Here is a 15,727-nt window from a genome sequence, read left to right as displayed (position 1 = left end):
AAAAAGAGCTATATAGCTCGGTGGGCCTTACTTGCTACAATACAAATAGTTTAGTTGAGGTTTATGTGGAACGGATTCGGAGTTTGAACCTATCCGGAATTGATAGCGTATCTCACCCTAGAAAATATATCTCCACTTAATTAAAATGTCACCATCGATGGGAATCGATTCAAATCCACACTAGATGAGAGATTTTAGTTAGGGCTTGATCCGCGCCACTGGCAGTAATCCGGATTAATAACAGCAGCAGGTCAAACGTCAAGCTCGGGGTTAGAGGGCAGGCCCTAAGGGAGGCAAAAGGAATGGAGAAGGCCCTGGGTGCTATCCTAGTGATGCCTTCAAGGCTTGGCACTGCACAGTTATGTTCATGTTATATATACACAATACTTCGTATGCTATTATTTGTATCGTAATGTATTTAAGAGGCACATCATTAACGCAGAATGATTAGCCAAACCGTCGAAGAAGTGCAGGGATGCCGAGTACCGTTTGCTAAATCTTGATCGGAAAGAATTGTCACGTTGACCTCCGGGCTAAGTTGTAAAGTTGTTAAATTGGCGTTGCCTCTGCATGATCGCTGACTGTGCCAGGGTGGCTGGGAGCCTATTGTGTATGTGTCATCGCGGTCTCATGGGTCAGAGTGTCCTGTGATTTAAGTACATGCTTGAGGGTGCTAAGTCACTTGTGCGAATTTTTATTAGTCTCGTGTACAGAACCTGGTGAATTGAATCCTGGCAGTAGCACGCAGCGTGCTCGATTGAAGACGGCACGTCTTACTTGTGTTTGCTTGGCTTGTCTCCCGTTTTGTACATTTTGAATGCTGCATAAAACACTACGATCAGAATTACAAAGCAGCTTTTAGTTTTTACTGTCACTGAGAACAAAAAGCAAACGTTTGACATTGCAGCCAATTATCATTCGCTTGGATGCATCACAGGTCATGCTGGCGGAGAGTTAAATATGATGGACAGGATGGGGTGGAGTTTAGTTTGGAGATGAATTTGCTCAGAAGGCACTTAGTTTGAGGATAACGGTTTCACTTGGTGTTTTTAATTCGGTATTGATTGTAATCAAGGTCAATGGTTGAATACATCATACTCGTAGGTTTTTTCGGTAAAGTCACGTAGGTAAAAAAATAAAATTAAAAGTTAATAAAAGTGATAATGGAAATAAAATAAAATAATTATTTTATTTTATTTCCATTATTACTTTTATTAATAATATTTTATTTCCATTATTACTTTTATTAATTTTTAATTATTTTTTTTTACCTACGTGACTTTACCGAAAACACCTAAGAGTATGGGCACTTAGTTTGATTCCTGATGAATGTGGCTGAAAGCTTGATCAATTCTATTTTTATCTTCGTTGCCTCTATGCAGCATATGGATGAGTGGATGGATGGTGTGGCCAGCACAATTCCCAGCCACCTTTATTTTGTTACTCCTGATGGTTCTTTTTCATATTCTAGGCCAAGTATAGCAGTGTAAACCCAGGGACAGGTTAGACACCAATTGCCACTGGTTTTATTACGCGTGACCTGGAGTCAAGCCCAAGCTTCTGGGATTGCAGGACAGTTTGCTAAACACTCCGCCGCCACTGTGTACACACATCCACAGAATACTCGCACATCCGCATCTCTAATTAGCACAGTCGACCGCGTACGGTGCGAAAGAAGTTCAACAACATACGTATACAAACATATTTACACAGTTGGTAGCATCATTTTGATAATCTTCTTTGTTTGGCATCCAAATAGAAACGTGTCTGCTGTTTTCTTAAGAAAAATTAACAATGCTTTTGTTGTTATGTAGTTGAGCATATATGTGACATCCATTGTTTATATTACAGCACAGAATAAGTGATGATGGGTGAGTTTTTTTGGAAGCCAGAATAATTTTTCTTGCTGATTAAAGCCGCATGTTCCAAAGGCACCACTTCTCTTACTCCCCGAACCCCTTCAGCCTCTGCTCTCCCTCGCCCACTCCCACCTCGCCCGTCTCTCTCTCGACTCCCTGTGACGATGCTGACCCTTTTCTTGTTTGGTTGTTTATATAAAAAAAACTTTGCCTCTCGGGATGCCACCGGTCCGTCACGGGGTGAATAATGAGCTCCTCTCCTCTGGACGGTGGAAGCGGCGGGTCCAGGGATAGTCCTTTGTGGGGCACTGTTCTCTGCTCCGTCAGCACTATTCGTTGTGAGCAAAACACAGGGGCAGTTTTTAAACAGAGGTGGCGTTTTACTTTTGTATAAAGGCGAGCAACCTTTTCCTTGCAGTAGATCTCTGCTGCTCTTAATCAACCGTTCGCTTCGCAACGCTTGACACTTGCTGCAACGTTGCGCGTAAGAAATGCAGCTGTCATCCTGGTTGCCCACCAACAGTGTAGCTCTATATTTATAACGAGTGCCACCTCGAACAAATGCGCCATTTCCTTTTTGCATTTGATTGGTCATCTTCCACTAATCTTGTGCCGATTTGTGCTCTTGGCAACATGTCATGAGACAAATCATCGATTCGGAACGTTTGCAAAGCGGTCACAACCGTTCCTGTTTGAGAAAGGCCCACAAAACCGAAGCGGATTTTGCAGAGCTGCATCTCAGATGCTGTTACTCCCTAATGTTGTATCAGCTGACTCTTCCACTCTCCCTGGGGTAGAAGTTAGGATTCAGTATTAGCAAACCTCACCTGCTGATTGCGTGCAATCAAACCCCCTTTAATGTGCCTGATCTTGTCATATCTCAGAGGCTCAGCAGGTTTGAGCCTGGTTAGTGCTTGGATGGGTGAACGCCAGGACGCTGTGGGTACTGCAGGCATGGCATTGTGAGGTGGCCAGGGAATGGGAGAGGTGAGCGTCACGCCCTGTGTATGCGTGTTTTCTCCTGGCACTTTGGTTTACTCCCGTTTGAAGTCAAACACTTGCCAATGGTAATTGGCCAACCACCCCAATGTAGGACATTGCTGAAAAATTGTTTTTAGACTTTCGTGGGTAAATAATTGGCATCGGTATTGGTCGTGATCGGCAAAATTTCAACCTTCCAGTTGATCTGCCAGATTTTCAGTGAAAGGGGAATTGCATGTTGCAGGGTTACTGTTTAGTAAGCTTTGTTGGGAATGCATGTTATTAATGAGAGATACGTCATACACGGAGTTCTGTGCCTTAACCTCTCCCACAATGCTAATATTTAGCCTCTAGAAGCCAATAATGCAGTCACTTGGTGCTGTGATGTGTCGTCGGATGTTGGTGTTTGGTTTCTTCCTAAAAAGGTTGGCTTGACAATAATTGTGGACTCGCAGCTCGATGTTAGGGAAAACTACGGGGGGATTTATAATGATTAATATCGCTTTCTCAATTTCACCCAAATTTACGAAAGCGATTTAAACATTTTTGGTCTGCGATGCCACAAATCGCGTTCCTAGTTCGACCCAGTTTGCCGCGGTGCGAGTCGTGACCGTCAGACCTGCATGCTCTCTTGCATTAGTACCATGTTTCTTTAGCAGTGCTGAATAAAAAAACAACCCACCAGTACAGTTCACCTTGGTGTTGTTTTCGCGTATGCTCATGCTTTTCATTAGAGCCAAACTTGGCCTCAACTTAGACAAGCCGTAGCAGTCTGGCAAATGTATACATTTCTCTAGTGTCGCTGTGTTGGTCACTCCAGCCTCTGTGATTTACTCGCATTTTAAAAGAACATACCGAAAACATTTTACTGGTCCTAACGTCTCGTAACATGAAAACGCTGTTTTTTTTTTCGCCCTCTCTCTCTCTATGTTTCATTTGCACGCTTCTTGGATTTCATCCCCAAAGGTTTTCAGGTTTCATCAGGGGAGTCAATTTTTTTTTCTTCAAGTTTTTAGGAATTTCAAATTGTTCGCAAACTGCGCTGATTTTAATTAAAAAATCACCGAAAACCGCTCTGACACTTCTTGGAAACCGTGGGCCGCCTCGGCCGGTCCTCGCAGGCAGCTGGGCTGGGGTGCACTTGAGGGCCGGGGCGTGCCGTGCGTCGAACGAGGGTCCGCGCTGTCTCCGTTGATCCGTAAGCAGGGCAGAGATGCTGAGAACGCTAGGGGTCACGTGACGCCCCCCAACCTCCCACAACCGTCCACACCGTCTCCATTACTTGAATTCCACATCTGTGGGTCATGGTCAGCTGAGGCACGGAGGCGGTGAGGTTAGAGGCGGAAAGGAAGTAGTCAGGAATGAGCTTCGCGATTGAAAAGTTTTTGGGAACGTTTTTTCGGAGATGGCTTTTTGTGGGATGATTCGGGACTGGGAGGGGGCGTTGTGTGGGGCCTTTTAAGTGTGCAAAACACGAGTGACCATGAGCCAGTGACATCAATTCCACATTGACTTGATTGAGGCCAGTTCTACCATGGGATGACCACTGTTCACTTTCGCACAAAGTGATTCTCACGTCGAACTGATCCAAAACCACGATTTATGCTCGTACTTTCACAATCAGAATCTGTATTTGTCCTGGAGAAAAAAAAAATCTGATGTCCAGTAGGAGCACGGGGTGAGAACGTTACAACAACAAACGATACAAAAACACGATAGGAGTGCAAAGTACAATAAAGGTAAATAAACAATCTAAAAACATACAAATAAAACGAAACCATCCCTATCCTACCAGACAAAGCCCACTGAGATATTAACTTATTCTTTTTTTTTAAAGTGACCTGGCCACAAATTATAGCTCAGTGGCTTATCGTTTAGACATTTATAGCAGCAAAATGTCCAGCACTTTCCAATTGCAAGTCAAGCGCCTTCATCCACAGAGCGACTGATCTACATTACCGACGAAGGGTGATTGCTGATAATGTGGGTGATATTATTCTATCTTCAGTTGCGGTGTCCAACGTGTGGCTCAAAGATTTAGGATCAGAATCTTTATTTAGACTGTAGGAATCCGATGAGCTATGAAGCTTTTTTTCCACGGATGTGCAGTATGGGCCGGTCAGCAAGTCACAGCAGCAAACGATACAAAAAACGATAGGGAGTGCAAAATACATGAAATGGTAAGCAAGTCACTAAATACAAATAAATAATCAATGCGTTAATTATATGATTCCTATTGATCAAGTTCGGGCAAGGCAGCGGCAACAACAACAACACAGCAGTCCCAGACCACACCAAGATAACACATAGTTCCTGAATAAAATGACACATTAACACTGACCTATTGATACACAGTATATAGTCACAGTTCCTATGATTGCTTTTTCATTGCTTTCATGGCTTTATTTTGGTGATTTCGAAAAGTGTATTGGTTTATCCATGTTTGTTTGTTGTAGTACAGAGTTAGACTGATGGCCTTAATCTAAGTTGTCTTGTGGTTGTTGTTGTTTGACTTGCATCCCACTGGGATTTTTGCACACAGCGTTGGTGTACGGTGTTTTTTCTGCAATATTTTTCTGTCTTTTGTTGGATTTTCTGTTTGCACTTAGTCACATATTCACTTTAAGATGTTTTTTGTTCATGTTTTTTGTTTGTTGCGGTTGCACCCGATTCAAGAGCCGAATGGCTCACAGGGCTATACCTAATAAATTAACTTTGACTTGAATACAAAGTGCTAGTGCCGAACTCTACGGAGAAGCCTCTAAAGTCAAGGCAATGCATGCCAGCGTAGTGAGGACATGTGTTTTTTTGTGCCGAGTGCTACGAAGTGCCAGTCAGGCCACCAGCCAACATGTTGGAGTTGAGACATTTTAATTGTGGCCCATGGTTAGCGCTTGTGTTTCTTGGCCTCTTCTCTGGTTCGTTCTAATAGGTAGTACATTTATTCATTGATTTCTCATTTCTTTTTCTCTTTAACTTTATAAGCTTTTTATTGAATGTATTGCATTTCTGCACGCTCTCAGCAGTCATAAAAAAACATTAATGGAAATGACATGTCACTTTTACAAAAGTCAGATTTTTTCTTAAAAGGTTTTTTGGGTTTTTATAGGCAGACTGGTCTACTATTGGGAATATTTCTTTAGCATTAAAAATGAAACAGGGGCGTCATGATTAAAAAAGTCAGGTGATTAATGTAGAATCATTATCCATTTACAACTGGTCCTGAGCCAGTGATGCACATTTTATATGCAGGTGTGCAGAGTGCTTATTGGAGCTCTGTTCTCATTCTAAGTCTCAACTTAAAAAATGTCGGTTCAGTCCTGCTAGCTAATCATAATCATTACCTCTCCGGGTCGGTCAAATGCGTACCAACTGGCGAGGCTTATTGTCTTGGTGGGAATTCAAAGGTGAATAAGTTAATGAAGAAATAATCCCTGTGATAGGAATGTGAATTTGTACCGCTTTTCCTGGGACTCGCCATTGGTGATGAGCACTGGCCAATGCTAGTTTAAGTGTGGCATCGCTGCGAATTTTGTGCATGCATCGTCGAGCGAACGTTACGGTGCATACATTTTGATTCGCAATGCAATGTAAATCGTGAGCAGGCTTAGATGTATTGCACACGTGTGTGCATCTCAGAGAGTATGCCAATGGATCTTAGGTAAGTAATCGTAGCCCCTGTAAATGGGTCATGCGTGGTCTCATTGACAATCAGGGCGTGAATGTCGGTGAGCCACTTGCATGCTGCTGCTGCTGCGATAAGCAAATTCATTTCATTTTGGAGCGTTGTCTTTCCCACAGCTGATATCTAGGTGAATGGGAACAAGATGAGAACGTATTTATTTCCATTGACGCTTCATCGTGTCGCCAGGCAGGGGTGCGCTTCGGAAGTTCAACTCGACATCTGAAAATTAACACTTTTACGTTTTTTTTTAAATTTTCCTGCAATTTTATCGTGATTGCGCTTTCGGTGTAATCACGTGAAATGTCCATTCGGGTCTCCAACAGAGCAGTGCAACCCTGAATGTTACAAGATAGTGGACAAAAGTGGATCCCATCAGACTACTTATAAGGCCCCTTGAAGTGACTTTCCCACCCACCATGCTACAGAGAGTCATATTTGTCGCTGGATCAAGCCACTATATTTTATTATCATCGATTGAATTTATCCAACTTAGGCGCAGAACCAAATTCAAGGTGACGGTTTTTTATGCAGTCTCTTGTCAACCTGGCTGAGGCCATCAACTCTCTACACTTGAGAACCCGTCTTAATCACAGGCGACTGCCTGAATTCAAACGCAGCATTCCCACGGTGCCATCACTCAACCATATGGCCGCCTCCTCAATCTGAACGTTACAAACTCAAATCCCGATTCGGAGTCGGCTCAGCCCCACCGTACCTCTGGGGGGGGTCGATGCAATAAGCGCCACCTTTGCGTTGAAGGCTGCAGCGGTTGTTCTATTGCAGAAGCCAACCACAGGAATGCGTAACTTCCACCACTGGCTCGGTGCTGCCAACGCAGACGAGCATTGACAGTGGGGGGGGGGGGGGGACACTTTTTCTACGTGGCCTGATTAAAGGCGTGTGCCGCTCAGACCCAGAGTTACTTTGGCCTCGAATGATGACGGGAGGAAATGTTGTCTGGCTGGGCTTGGCGGCGGCTGCCCGTTTTTCCTGCGCGCACCAAGAGCTGGGGCGAAGGGCCGGGAGCCCCTCGCGGTGTTTGCGCAGGTGCCGTGCGTAATTGGCGCTTGGTAGTTGCCCCAGACCTGCGCCACTACGGAGTGGGCACGCCGAAGCTGCTCTCAGGTCTGGTGGGTGGGTGAGCCGGGCTTGGTTTTGATGGTGATTTATCGTAGGTGATGGTAATGGGAGAAAACAGTTGTAATTTCGAATAATTTTTTTCCCAAAAACAAGTTGTTCCCAATTACATCCCCCTGTTCAGCTATCACGTGCATTCATAAGGAGATGCGTTTAAAATGTATTCTACTCCTGGGTCAAGGTATTACATAAAGACACATAAATTAGAAGGTCTGTCAGAAACTGGGTTTCTTTTTAGAGGGTGGGAGAAATGACCCCACCTGCATGAATACAATATTTCTCATTCGCTGCCTTAAAATGCATTTAGAACAGAAAATAATTACGTATAAATTAATGGCCTCATTTTGAGTTGGTATATTTTTTAAGGAATCAAAAAAATATCCAATACGATTGATATTCCAAACCATGTATTGTAATAAACAAGACTTTCTCGCAACAAATGCTTATTGTCCAAACCAATAACCTCGTTTATTATGGCGCAGTGGTTAGCGTACTTCACCACTTCACTACCGACACAACAATCTGATTTTGATCTCCGCCTCAGCTAACATCACTCGTGACAAATAAATATCGGAACTAGTTCTGAGTCTTCCCTTAGTCGCTCTTAAATTAATTCCTCGTACGGTGTGTGTAACATCAGAACTGAGGAAACAATGGCCGCCTGGCAGAGCGATCACCACACCGCCGCTCCACCGTGTAAGGTGCTCGCTCGTAGCACTTGCCCCAACGGTCTGTTAAAGCTATACAGCGCGGTGTTGGATCTTTTCCTGTGTGTGTGCGTGCAGCCCAAGGGAGCGGTAGTGTAGTGGTTCGCGCACTGCACTGTGAACCCGGCAATCCGTGTTCGATTCCCACTCACGGCCGCCACCAGTGACGATTAATTGAACCGGTTCTGTGCCTCCCCTAGGTCGACTCAGCCTCAAATGAGCACCTGGGGTCGGTGTGCAAACATTGTCACTAGGCAGACAAAGGCGGCCGGGCATGGTGCTGGCCACCTTTACCCCCCTTCGTGTGCCGTGCCCGGCCTTCATAGGTGCTGCTCACTCGCACCACTTGCCCAAACAGTTTGTTAAGGCCACACTGGGGGGGGGATCCTTTGCCTTTGTGCAGCCCAGCTGGTGTCCCTGCGCGAGGAGCTGGAGTCGCTGCGGCGCGAGAAGGAGAGCGAGCTGCAGGAGGCGCGGCGCGAGCTCACGCAGGTGCTGGAGCAGGCGCGCACGCTGCGCCGCGTGCTCGAAGACACGGCCACCGAGCGCGAGAACGACATCGCCATGCTGCAGGTGCGGCGCCCCGCCACCAGCCCCCGCCCACCCCCGCGCACGGGGGGCTCCTGCTTGCCCGCTCGCCGAGCGCGCACTCGCTCGCTCGCTCTCCAGTTCGCTCGTTTGCGTTCGAGCAGGTGCCGTTAAATTTCGATTTAAAGCTTTCGTGACTGCAGGGATTCATCTTCTTGGTTCTTTCGGTAAAGTCACGTAGACTTTACCGAAAGAACCAAGAAGACAGGTGCCGTTAGTTCCATTGAAACGCTGTCGTTGAAACGCTGTCGGCATTAGCTTTGACGGCCATTATCGATACAATGCCGGAGGAAGGCCTCGCCAAGCCGTCGCCGTTGGCCACGGTTCGACTTTGCGCCAAGCTCTTGAGCTGGTTTCCTCGCTCCGTCTCCGCTGATTTCATCGCTCCATCTCCCTGGAATTGAAATGAATCAACTTAGGCGAATGCGTTTTGATTTTAATGAGCCGCATCAGTTATCCTACTTGTTAGTGGTAAGCAAGTTGTCAGGCTGCTTCTATTTATATATTTTAAAAATTGGCTGTTATTATTCACGTATAAAATTCAACAAAAGTTACGCAATTGTGCTGTGTATGTGCAGTAATATCTATTTATGTAACGTGTCTGGATTAAGATAATTAATGCCCTTGAATTAGTGTTCATGCACATCGCAGTTTACACAACACGCTCAGATTTGGTGTATTTTAAAAATGTTTATAAACATTGTTCACCTGTTTCCATTGTGCTTGTTAACCTCTTGTGTAAAGTATGAAAACAATCTTCCAGCGTGTTATCAGTCTGCTCCTGGGTGAAGGAATTCCTAAGAGGTGTCGGTCGTGACTGCTGTTTGACCATACTTCATCATGCTGGTCAGTCAGGGTTGTCGCCCAGGAATTATTCGGATATCATTTGCCACGGCTGTTGGCCTTGGCCGGTAATGGAGCTCGGCTTGCTCGGCTCATGGTCACCGTGCGCTAACCACCACAACTCCGCTCCATCTGTTTTGTTTATCTGAATGCATTTATCAGATAATCACTTTCAGTCGTAATCCCCATGTGCTGATGAAACAATGCCTTGCAGCCTTGCACAAAAATGTCAATTGATGCATTGATAAGATTTTGCCGATGCTTAGGCCACAAGGCATCGAGGGAATTCATTGGCAGTTTCGCACGCCACGACACGCACACCTGTTATCCAGTGGCCTACCTGGAGGTAGGGTTGGTGGATCAATCCGAGAGAAAGCTGGTGTGAAACTCCCAACTGCAGGGGCCAGCTCTCCTGCAGGGTGCGATGTCATGTCGTCTCTTCGTCTCTGTGGCAGTTTGTGTCTTTGGTGTGTACGTGTGGGAGTGGTGGCAGAGTGGTTAGCTTGCTGCGCCGCGAAACCCGACAACCTCCGTTCTCATTCCGTTCACAGCCAACGTCGGTGGCGGATATCTGAATAGGGCGTGAGCCTCCCCGAAGTCAAGTTGGCCTAAAATCAATACCTGGTGGTGCGCGATGTGCAAACATCGGCACTGGGGAGACGAAGACGGCCGGACGTGGCGGTGGCAACGCCACGCCGTCGTGCGCCGTGCCGGCCTTCACAAGTGCTCGCTAACAGCACTTGCCCCGACAGTCTGTGAAAGATTTACACTATGAGACATCTCCTTTACCAGTGGCAAAATATAGTAATAATTATATGGATACTAGGCTCTAAGAAAAGCTGTCTCAAGGTGTGGACCAATCAACTTCAAGGACAGTGCATATCATTATCATCATCAGAGTTGTTTCTTTTTGTTTGCATTTTGACTGCTTGTGTTGTTGTGGTTATTGCAAACATGATGCCTTGTATAAAGGTGTCAGTTTTTGTACCAGTTGAAAGAGTAAAAACCTACTACTATATTTTGCCACTGGTAAAGGAGATGTCTCATAGTGTAAATGCTTACCCCGAGCTCTCAATACTCTGATAGTGCACTGTCTTTGAGTTGTACGCCTTTTGGCGTCATCTGGTCCAACACCAATGGAGACTAGGCTCTAAGAAAAGCTGTCTCGGGTGTGGACCAATCAACTTCAAGGACAGTGCATATCATTATCATCATCAGAGTTGTTTCTTTTTGTTTGCATTTTGACTGCTTGTGTTGTTGTGGTTATTGCAAACATGATGCCTTGTATAAAGGTGTCAGTTTTTGTACCAGTTGAAAGGCTAAACACCTATTACTAGTCTGTGAAAGCAACCCGGGGGGGGGGGGGATCTTTGTCTTCGTGTGTCGCCTGGCAGGAGGAGCTGGGCCGCCTGCGTGCGGAGCTGTTCCGCCAGCAGCAGAACAAGTCGGATTCAGAGCGGCCGCGCAGCGCTGAGCACGGCTTCACGGACTCCACGCGCCTCCGGGGTGAGGGGGCACACAACAACATCAACAACAACATCAGCAACAACATCAGCAACAATAACAGCAACAAGCAACACTCGTTACTGTGTGACAGTGATGATGTCCCCAAAGCTATTTTTTACAGGCTTGGTGTACTCCTACGCTCACTGGCGGGAGGTCACAGGACGGACCCGGGTGTTCTCGGTTGACTGAGTGTGATGACTGGCAGATGCAATCACTGCACTCCATACTGTGCCAACTTGCTGCGTTTTAGCCGCCTGGCGCTCTGCTCGTTGCTGTGAGCATCATTGTTCCACCCTCCGTTGTTGCTGAAGGGGCGACTTCCTCCAACTGCCCAGAAACATGCGACCTGATCTTCCTCCATAGAGGCTGCTTTTGATGCCACTGATACCAGTAATTGGCGAGTTTCATCGGCTCCGAATTCTGTTTCACATCAGCTCATCCATTCTTTAGACCGAGCTTAACTCGTTTAGCCCCTTCTAGCCAATTAGAAGCTGCTTTGGCACGCGATGGCTGGAGCTACAGGTTACATGACCCAGCTAATGCAACCTCGCCTGCCAAATGAGCTCATTAATGTGTCCAGATCTCTCAGGGATCCGTGAATTTCTGACACAGTCCAATCTGGATTATAGGTAGGCCAGCCTGAAATTTCAAGCCAGCACAGGTGATCCGTTGCGTTCTTTCAGCTGGCCAGAACACCGCCATCAGCCAGGGTTTCCAGGGAGGTCTGGACTGGATACCTAGTGCATCCTTAGCAGCTGCATGATCGGCATTCATTCCCCTGAACAGAAATAGGAGGGGGGGGGGGATGCCAACCCCAGCTGCAAGCAATGATCACATTCTTGCTCACATCTTTCAACAGCCAACTGAGACCAGGTTATTGTGATTTAAATTGCCGTCCCTAGATAGTGTCTACTCCCACAGAGGAAGACCGGCAGGCACATGTTACAGGTGACAAGTTGATTGTGAGTGGGTAGATCAACTCCACGGTAGGCCCTGGTGTCAAGGTTGTTGCATTCACAGTTCCGCCATTCCGTGGTCCGACAGATGTCCCTGCTTGGACCCGCCCTGCACTCAATATGTTGTGTGGATTTGCCGTTGATGGAACAGCATGGTGGTGGTTGCATATATGAAGCAGCCTCCTATCATTATTCGTGAACCTATCTGGCCAATGCATTCTAATCTAACCAAGCATCAGCATGATGACCCACTCAGGAATTAAAGTCACCCATTAAGATGACTCTATCCCGAGGGGCCACTTTAGCGAGCACCTGGCAGCAGAGGTCAGGAGGTCATAGAGGGCATTGGTATTTGTGTGGGAGAGCAGGGTATACACAGAGCATGGATAAACAGACAAACACCACGTGTATACAAACACACACATGCACATTATACATGTGTTGATGTTCACGTGCTGTTGGTATGACAGCCGGCACACCGCATGAGGAGGTGCGGTCAACACTACGCACAGACACAATAACAGCGACAACAGCCGCCGTTTGCCACTAAATGGCGGTGACGCCACCACAGCACTTGTGCTAGGCTAGGCGCACTTTGAGGCCACTCGAAGTGTCGAAGGCTCTGTGGCAGGAGGTCATCGGACAGGCCCACGCGTTGCAGGTTAACTGCCTGAGATGACCGACAGATATCCACCGACACACGTACAAGTACAACAACCGCCATTCGTCAACTCAGTTGCGGTGACGTCACCACGGCGCTTGTGCCAAGGTATGTGCGCTCTAAGGCCACGTGAAGCGTCGAACGCTCGCTGGCAGGAGGTCACGGAACATCTGCCGGTCATCTCAGGTCCGTCGACCCTGGGTTGACTACCTGAGATGACCGGCAGATGCACACGTACACATATACACACAGACAGAGACACATGCATACGCGCAATCAGGCACACATGAGTACTCGCGCGCACACACACACAGCTTCCTGCCCCAGCGCCTCTTTGGTAGCTCCTGCACTCTCCTTGACCCTGGGAGAGGTTGTTTGCGTGGTCTCCGGGGCAACCCGCGAGCAACAGGCAGCTTCCACGCACAATGAGGCTGTTTGTTAATTTGGGGTGTGTTCGCGAAATTCCACAACACGGGAGGGGGGGAGGGGGCCTTTTCCTTCCTCGCTGTAGCCCCCTCTAGCCCCCCCACACCCTCAACCAGGAGCCCACTTCAGCCTCGGGTTTTCGTCGGGGGAATTTTAATGTGGCTCTTATTTCATCAATCCGCCCAGAGGGGGATCCAGCCCTCGTGTGACAAGGAGCCCGTTTCTAATTTGGGCTCATGCCTTGAAAATCATCCCACGTCGCGCCCATCTCTCGGCCGCCTGCCCCGCTCCAGATGCGCACCATACGGATTTCTTTCCAGAGCGCTGTGTACATGCACACGCGCGCTCGTGTGTGTACATGTGGGTGGTTAGCTTGCTCATGCTGCTGAAATGCGAGCTCTGGTTTGTGCTGTAATTTGCTGCTCGTGACTCACTGTCGTTGTCTGCTCCCGTACCCCGGAGTAGACTAGGGGAGGGATAACGCAGTGAAGATTGCAAGGATATTAGGATTCATCTTCTTGGTTCTTTCGGTAAAGTCACGTAGAAGGGAAGTAATAAAATAATAAAAATAAAACATAATAAAATAAAATAATTCTCACGACGTTTCGGCTACAACGCAAGCAGCGGCTGCTTGCGTTGTAGCCGAAACGTCGTGAGAATTATTTTATTTTATTATGTTTTATTCTCACGACGTTTCGGCTACAACGCAAGCAGCCGCTGCTTGCGTTGTAGCCGAAACGTCGTGAGAATTATTTTATTTTATTATGTTTTATTTTTATTATTTTATTACTTCCCTTCTACGTGACTTTACCGAAAGAACCAAGAAGATGAATCCCTGCAGTCACGAAAGCTTTAAATCGATATTAGGATTGTATGGTGATTGGCAGGAAGTAGCTGGTGTGCATGGATTGCACATGTCTGTGTGTTGTTAAATCTACAGTGGCAAAACGTGTAGGGTACAGCGGTGATTGACGGAGTAACTTTGCCTTGAACTGTCATCGTCAATGATAACATGCAGGCAGAACATTATGGCAGAAAGTATCAGGAGGAATCCCAGCATGTTTTGCACGTTAAGATGACATCATGAATTCCTTCATTATTACAGGAATCAGAATCGTTATTTATCCTGGAGAAATCCGATGAGCTATGAAGCTCTTTTTAACAGATGTCCAGTAGGGGCAGGTCATAAATGTTTCAACAACAAACAAAAAACACGTAATGAGTGCAAAGGATGGGAAAGCCAAGCAAATTACTAAATATAAATACATAAACTAGAACTTATTTTTTTGTTTACTTTACCAAGAAAGTCCCACTGAGCTATCAGTTATTTTTCAGAAGCGACCTGACTATCACAAATGATAGCTCAACAAAGTGGCTTGTCACGTGACATTTATATCAGCCGAGTAATCTTAAACGCATGTTGATTCTGAACGTGGAGGTAGAAACCGGAGGACCCGGAGAAAACAACGATACCACGTGGCCAAGGGGAGAACATGCGAGCTGATAACGCGCACAAATTGAATAGAAAGAGGACACTCAGAGGCGTGGGAGAATCACTTGGAGAGAGAGAGAAAGAGGTCTTGAGGATTCCCACAGAAGGCCGCCCGCCGCTGCTGCGTGTCACAGTGAGTGAGTGAGTAAGGAGGAGGAGGAGGGAGTGATTTCCAGACGAGCGGAGAAGCGATGTTCGCCTCGTCTGGTTCCAGAGACGACACGGGGCTTGTCTCGGGGTGCCACTCGGACGTAGCACGTGTTGAACTTCTTTTGCACCATACGCAGCCAAACGTGCTAATCAGAGGTGCGGTTGGCACGGTTGGCCGACCCGCGAGGTTGCATTCTTGCGCGTTGTCTCTGCCGCAGCCTGGTGATGGCCAGCAACTCGAGAGAGCCGGGGTTTGCGAAAAATGTATCGCCTCCGATTCGGACTCATCGGTACGGAATAGCCGTAGTAGCACACCAGTTCCACTTGTGGCCGCGAAGCTTGCGTTGAGCTGCTCTCTCCCTGCACTGTGGAGACGTTCTCCGCAGGCTCAATGGCAACAAGCCACCGACTTCTTCCTGCTCACACTCTGAAGAAGCGATTCAGCAGCCAAACAATGCGTGCGGGTCCAGAAACAAGCGATGGCGTACTTTACACAAAAACACTTTCACGCAGAAAAAGCAGAACATGACATGAATCTCAGCGAACATGTTGGTGATTTTTAGCATCATCAATTTTATTTATCGCCAGTAACAGCATTAATAAAATACAATTTTTTACCAGGTAAGGCCCACTCAGGTCTCTAGCTCTTTTTCAGAAGCGACCTTGCCACAAATGATGGCTCAACAAAGTGGCTTATCACGTGGAATGTATAGCAGACAAATACTGTAAACTCAAG

The 15,727-nt window shown here is 46.8% G+C and overlaps 1 protein-coding gene across 4 annotated transcripts in view; it reads left to right on the top strand.

Annotated features, from left to right (window-relative positions):
- LOC144721236 (uncharacterized) overlaps window positions 1-15,727 on the top strand; it is a 218,190-nt gene that overhangs the window by 162,332 nt on the left and 40,131 nt on the right. For all 4 annotated transcript variants that reach the window (XM_078598690.1, XM_078598691.1, XM_078598688.1 and 1 more), the window contains 2 exons: window positions 8,773-8,942; window positions 11,195-11,306. In XM_078598690.1, coding sequence (XP_078454816.1) covers window positions 8,773-8,942; window positions 11,195-11,306 — 282 coding nt within the window. The remainder of the gene's footprint in view (window positions 1-8,772; window positions 8,943-11,194; window positions 11,307-15,727) is intronic.

The sequence above is a fragment of the Lampetra planeri genome, chromosome 11 (assembly GCF_965212315.1).
Source record: "Lampetra planeri chromosome 11, kcLamPlan1.2.h2, whole genome shotgun sequence".
Taxonomy (NCBI): Eukaryota; Metazoa; Chordata; class Hyperoartia; order Petromyzontiformes; family Petromyzontidae; genus Lampetra; species Lampetra planeri.
This window is presented reverse-complemented; position numbering and strand designations above follow the sequence as displayed.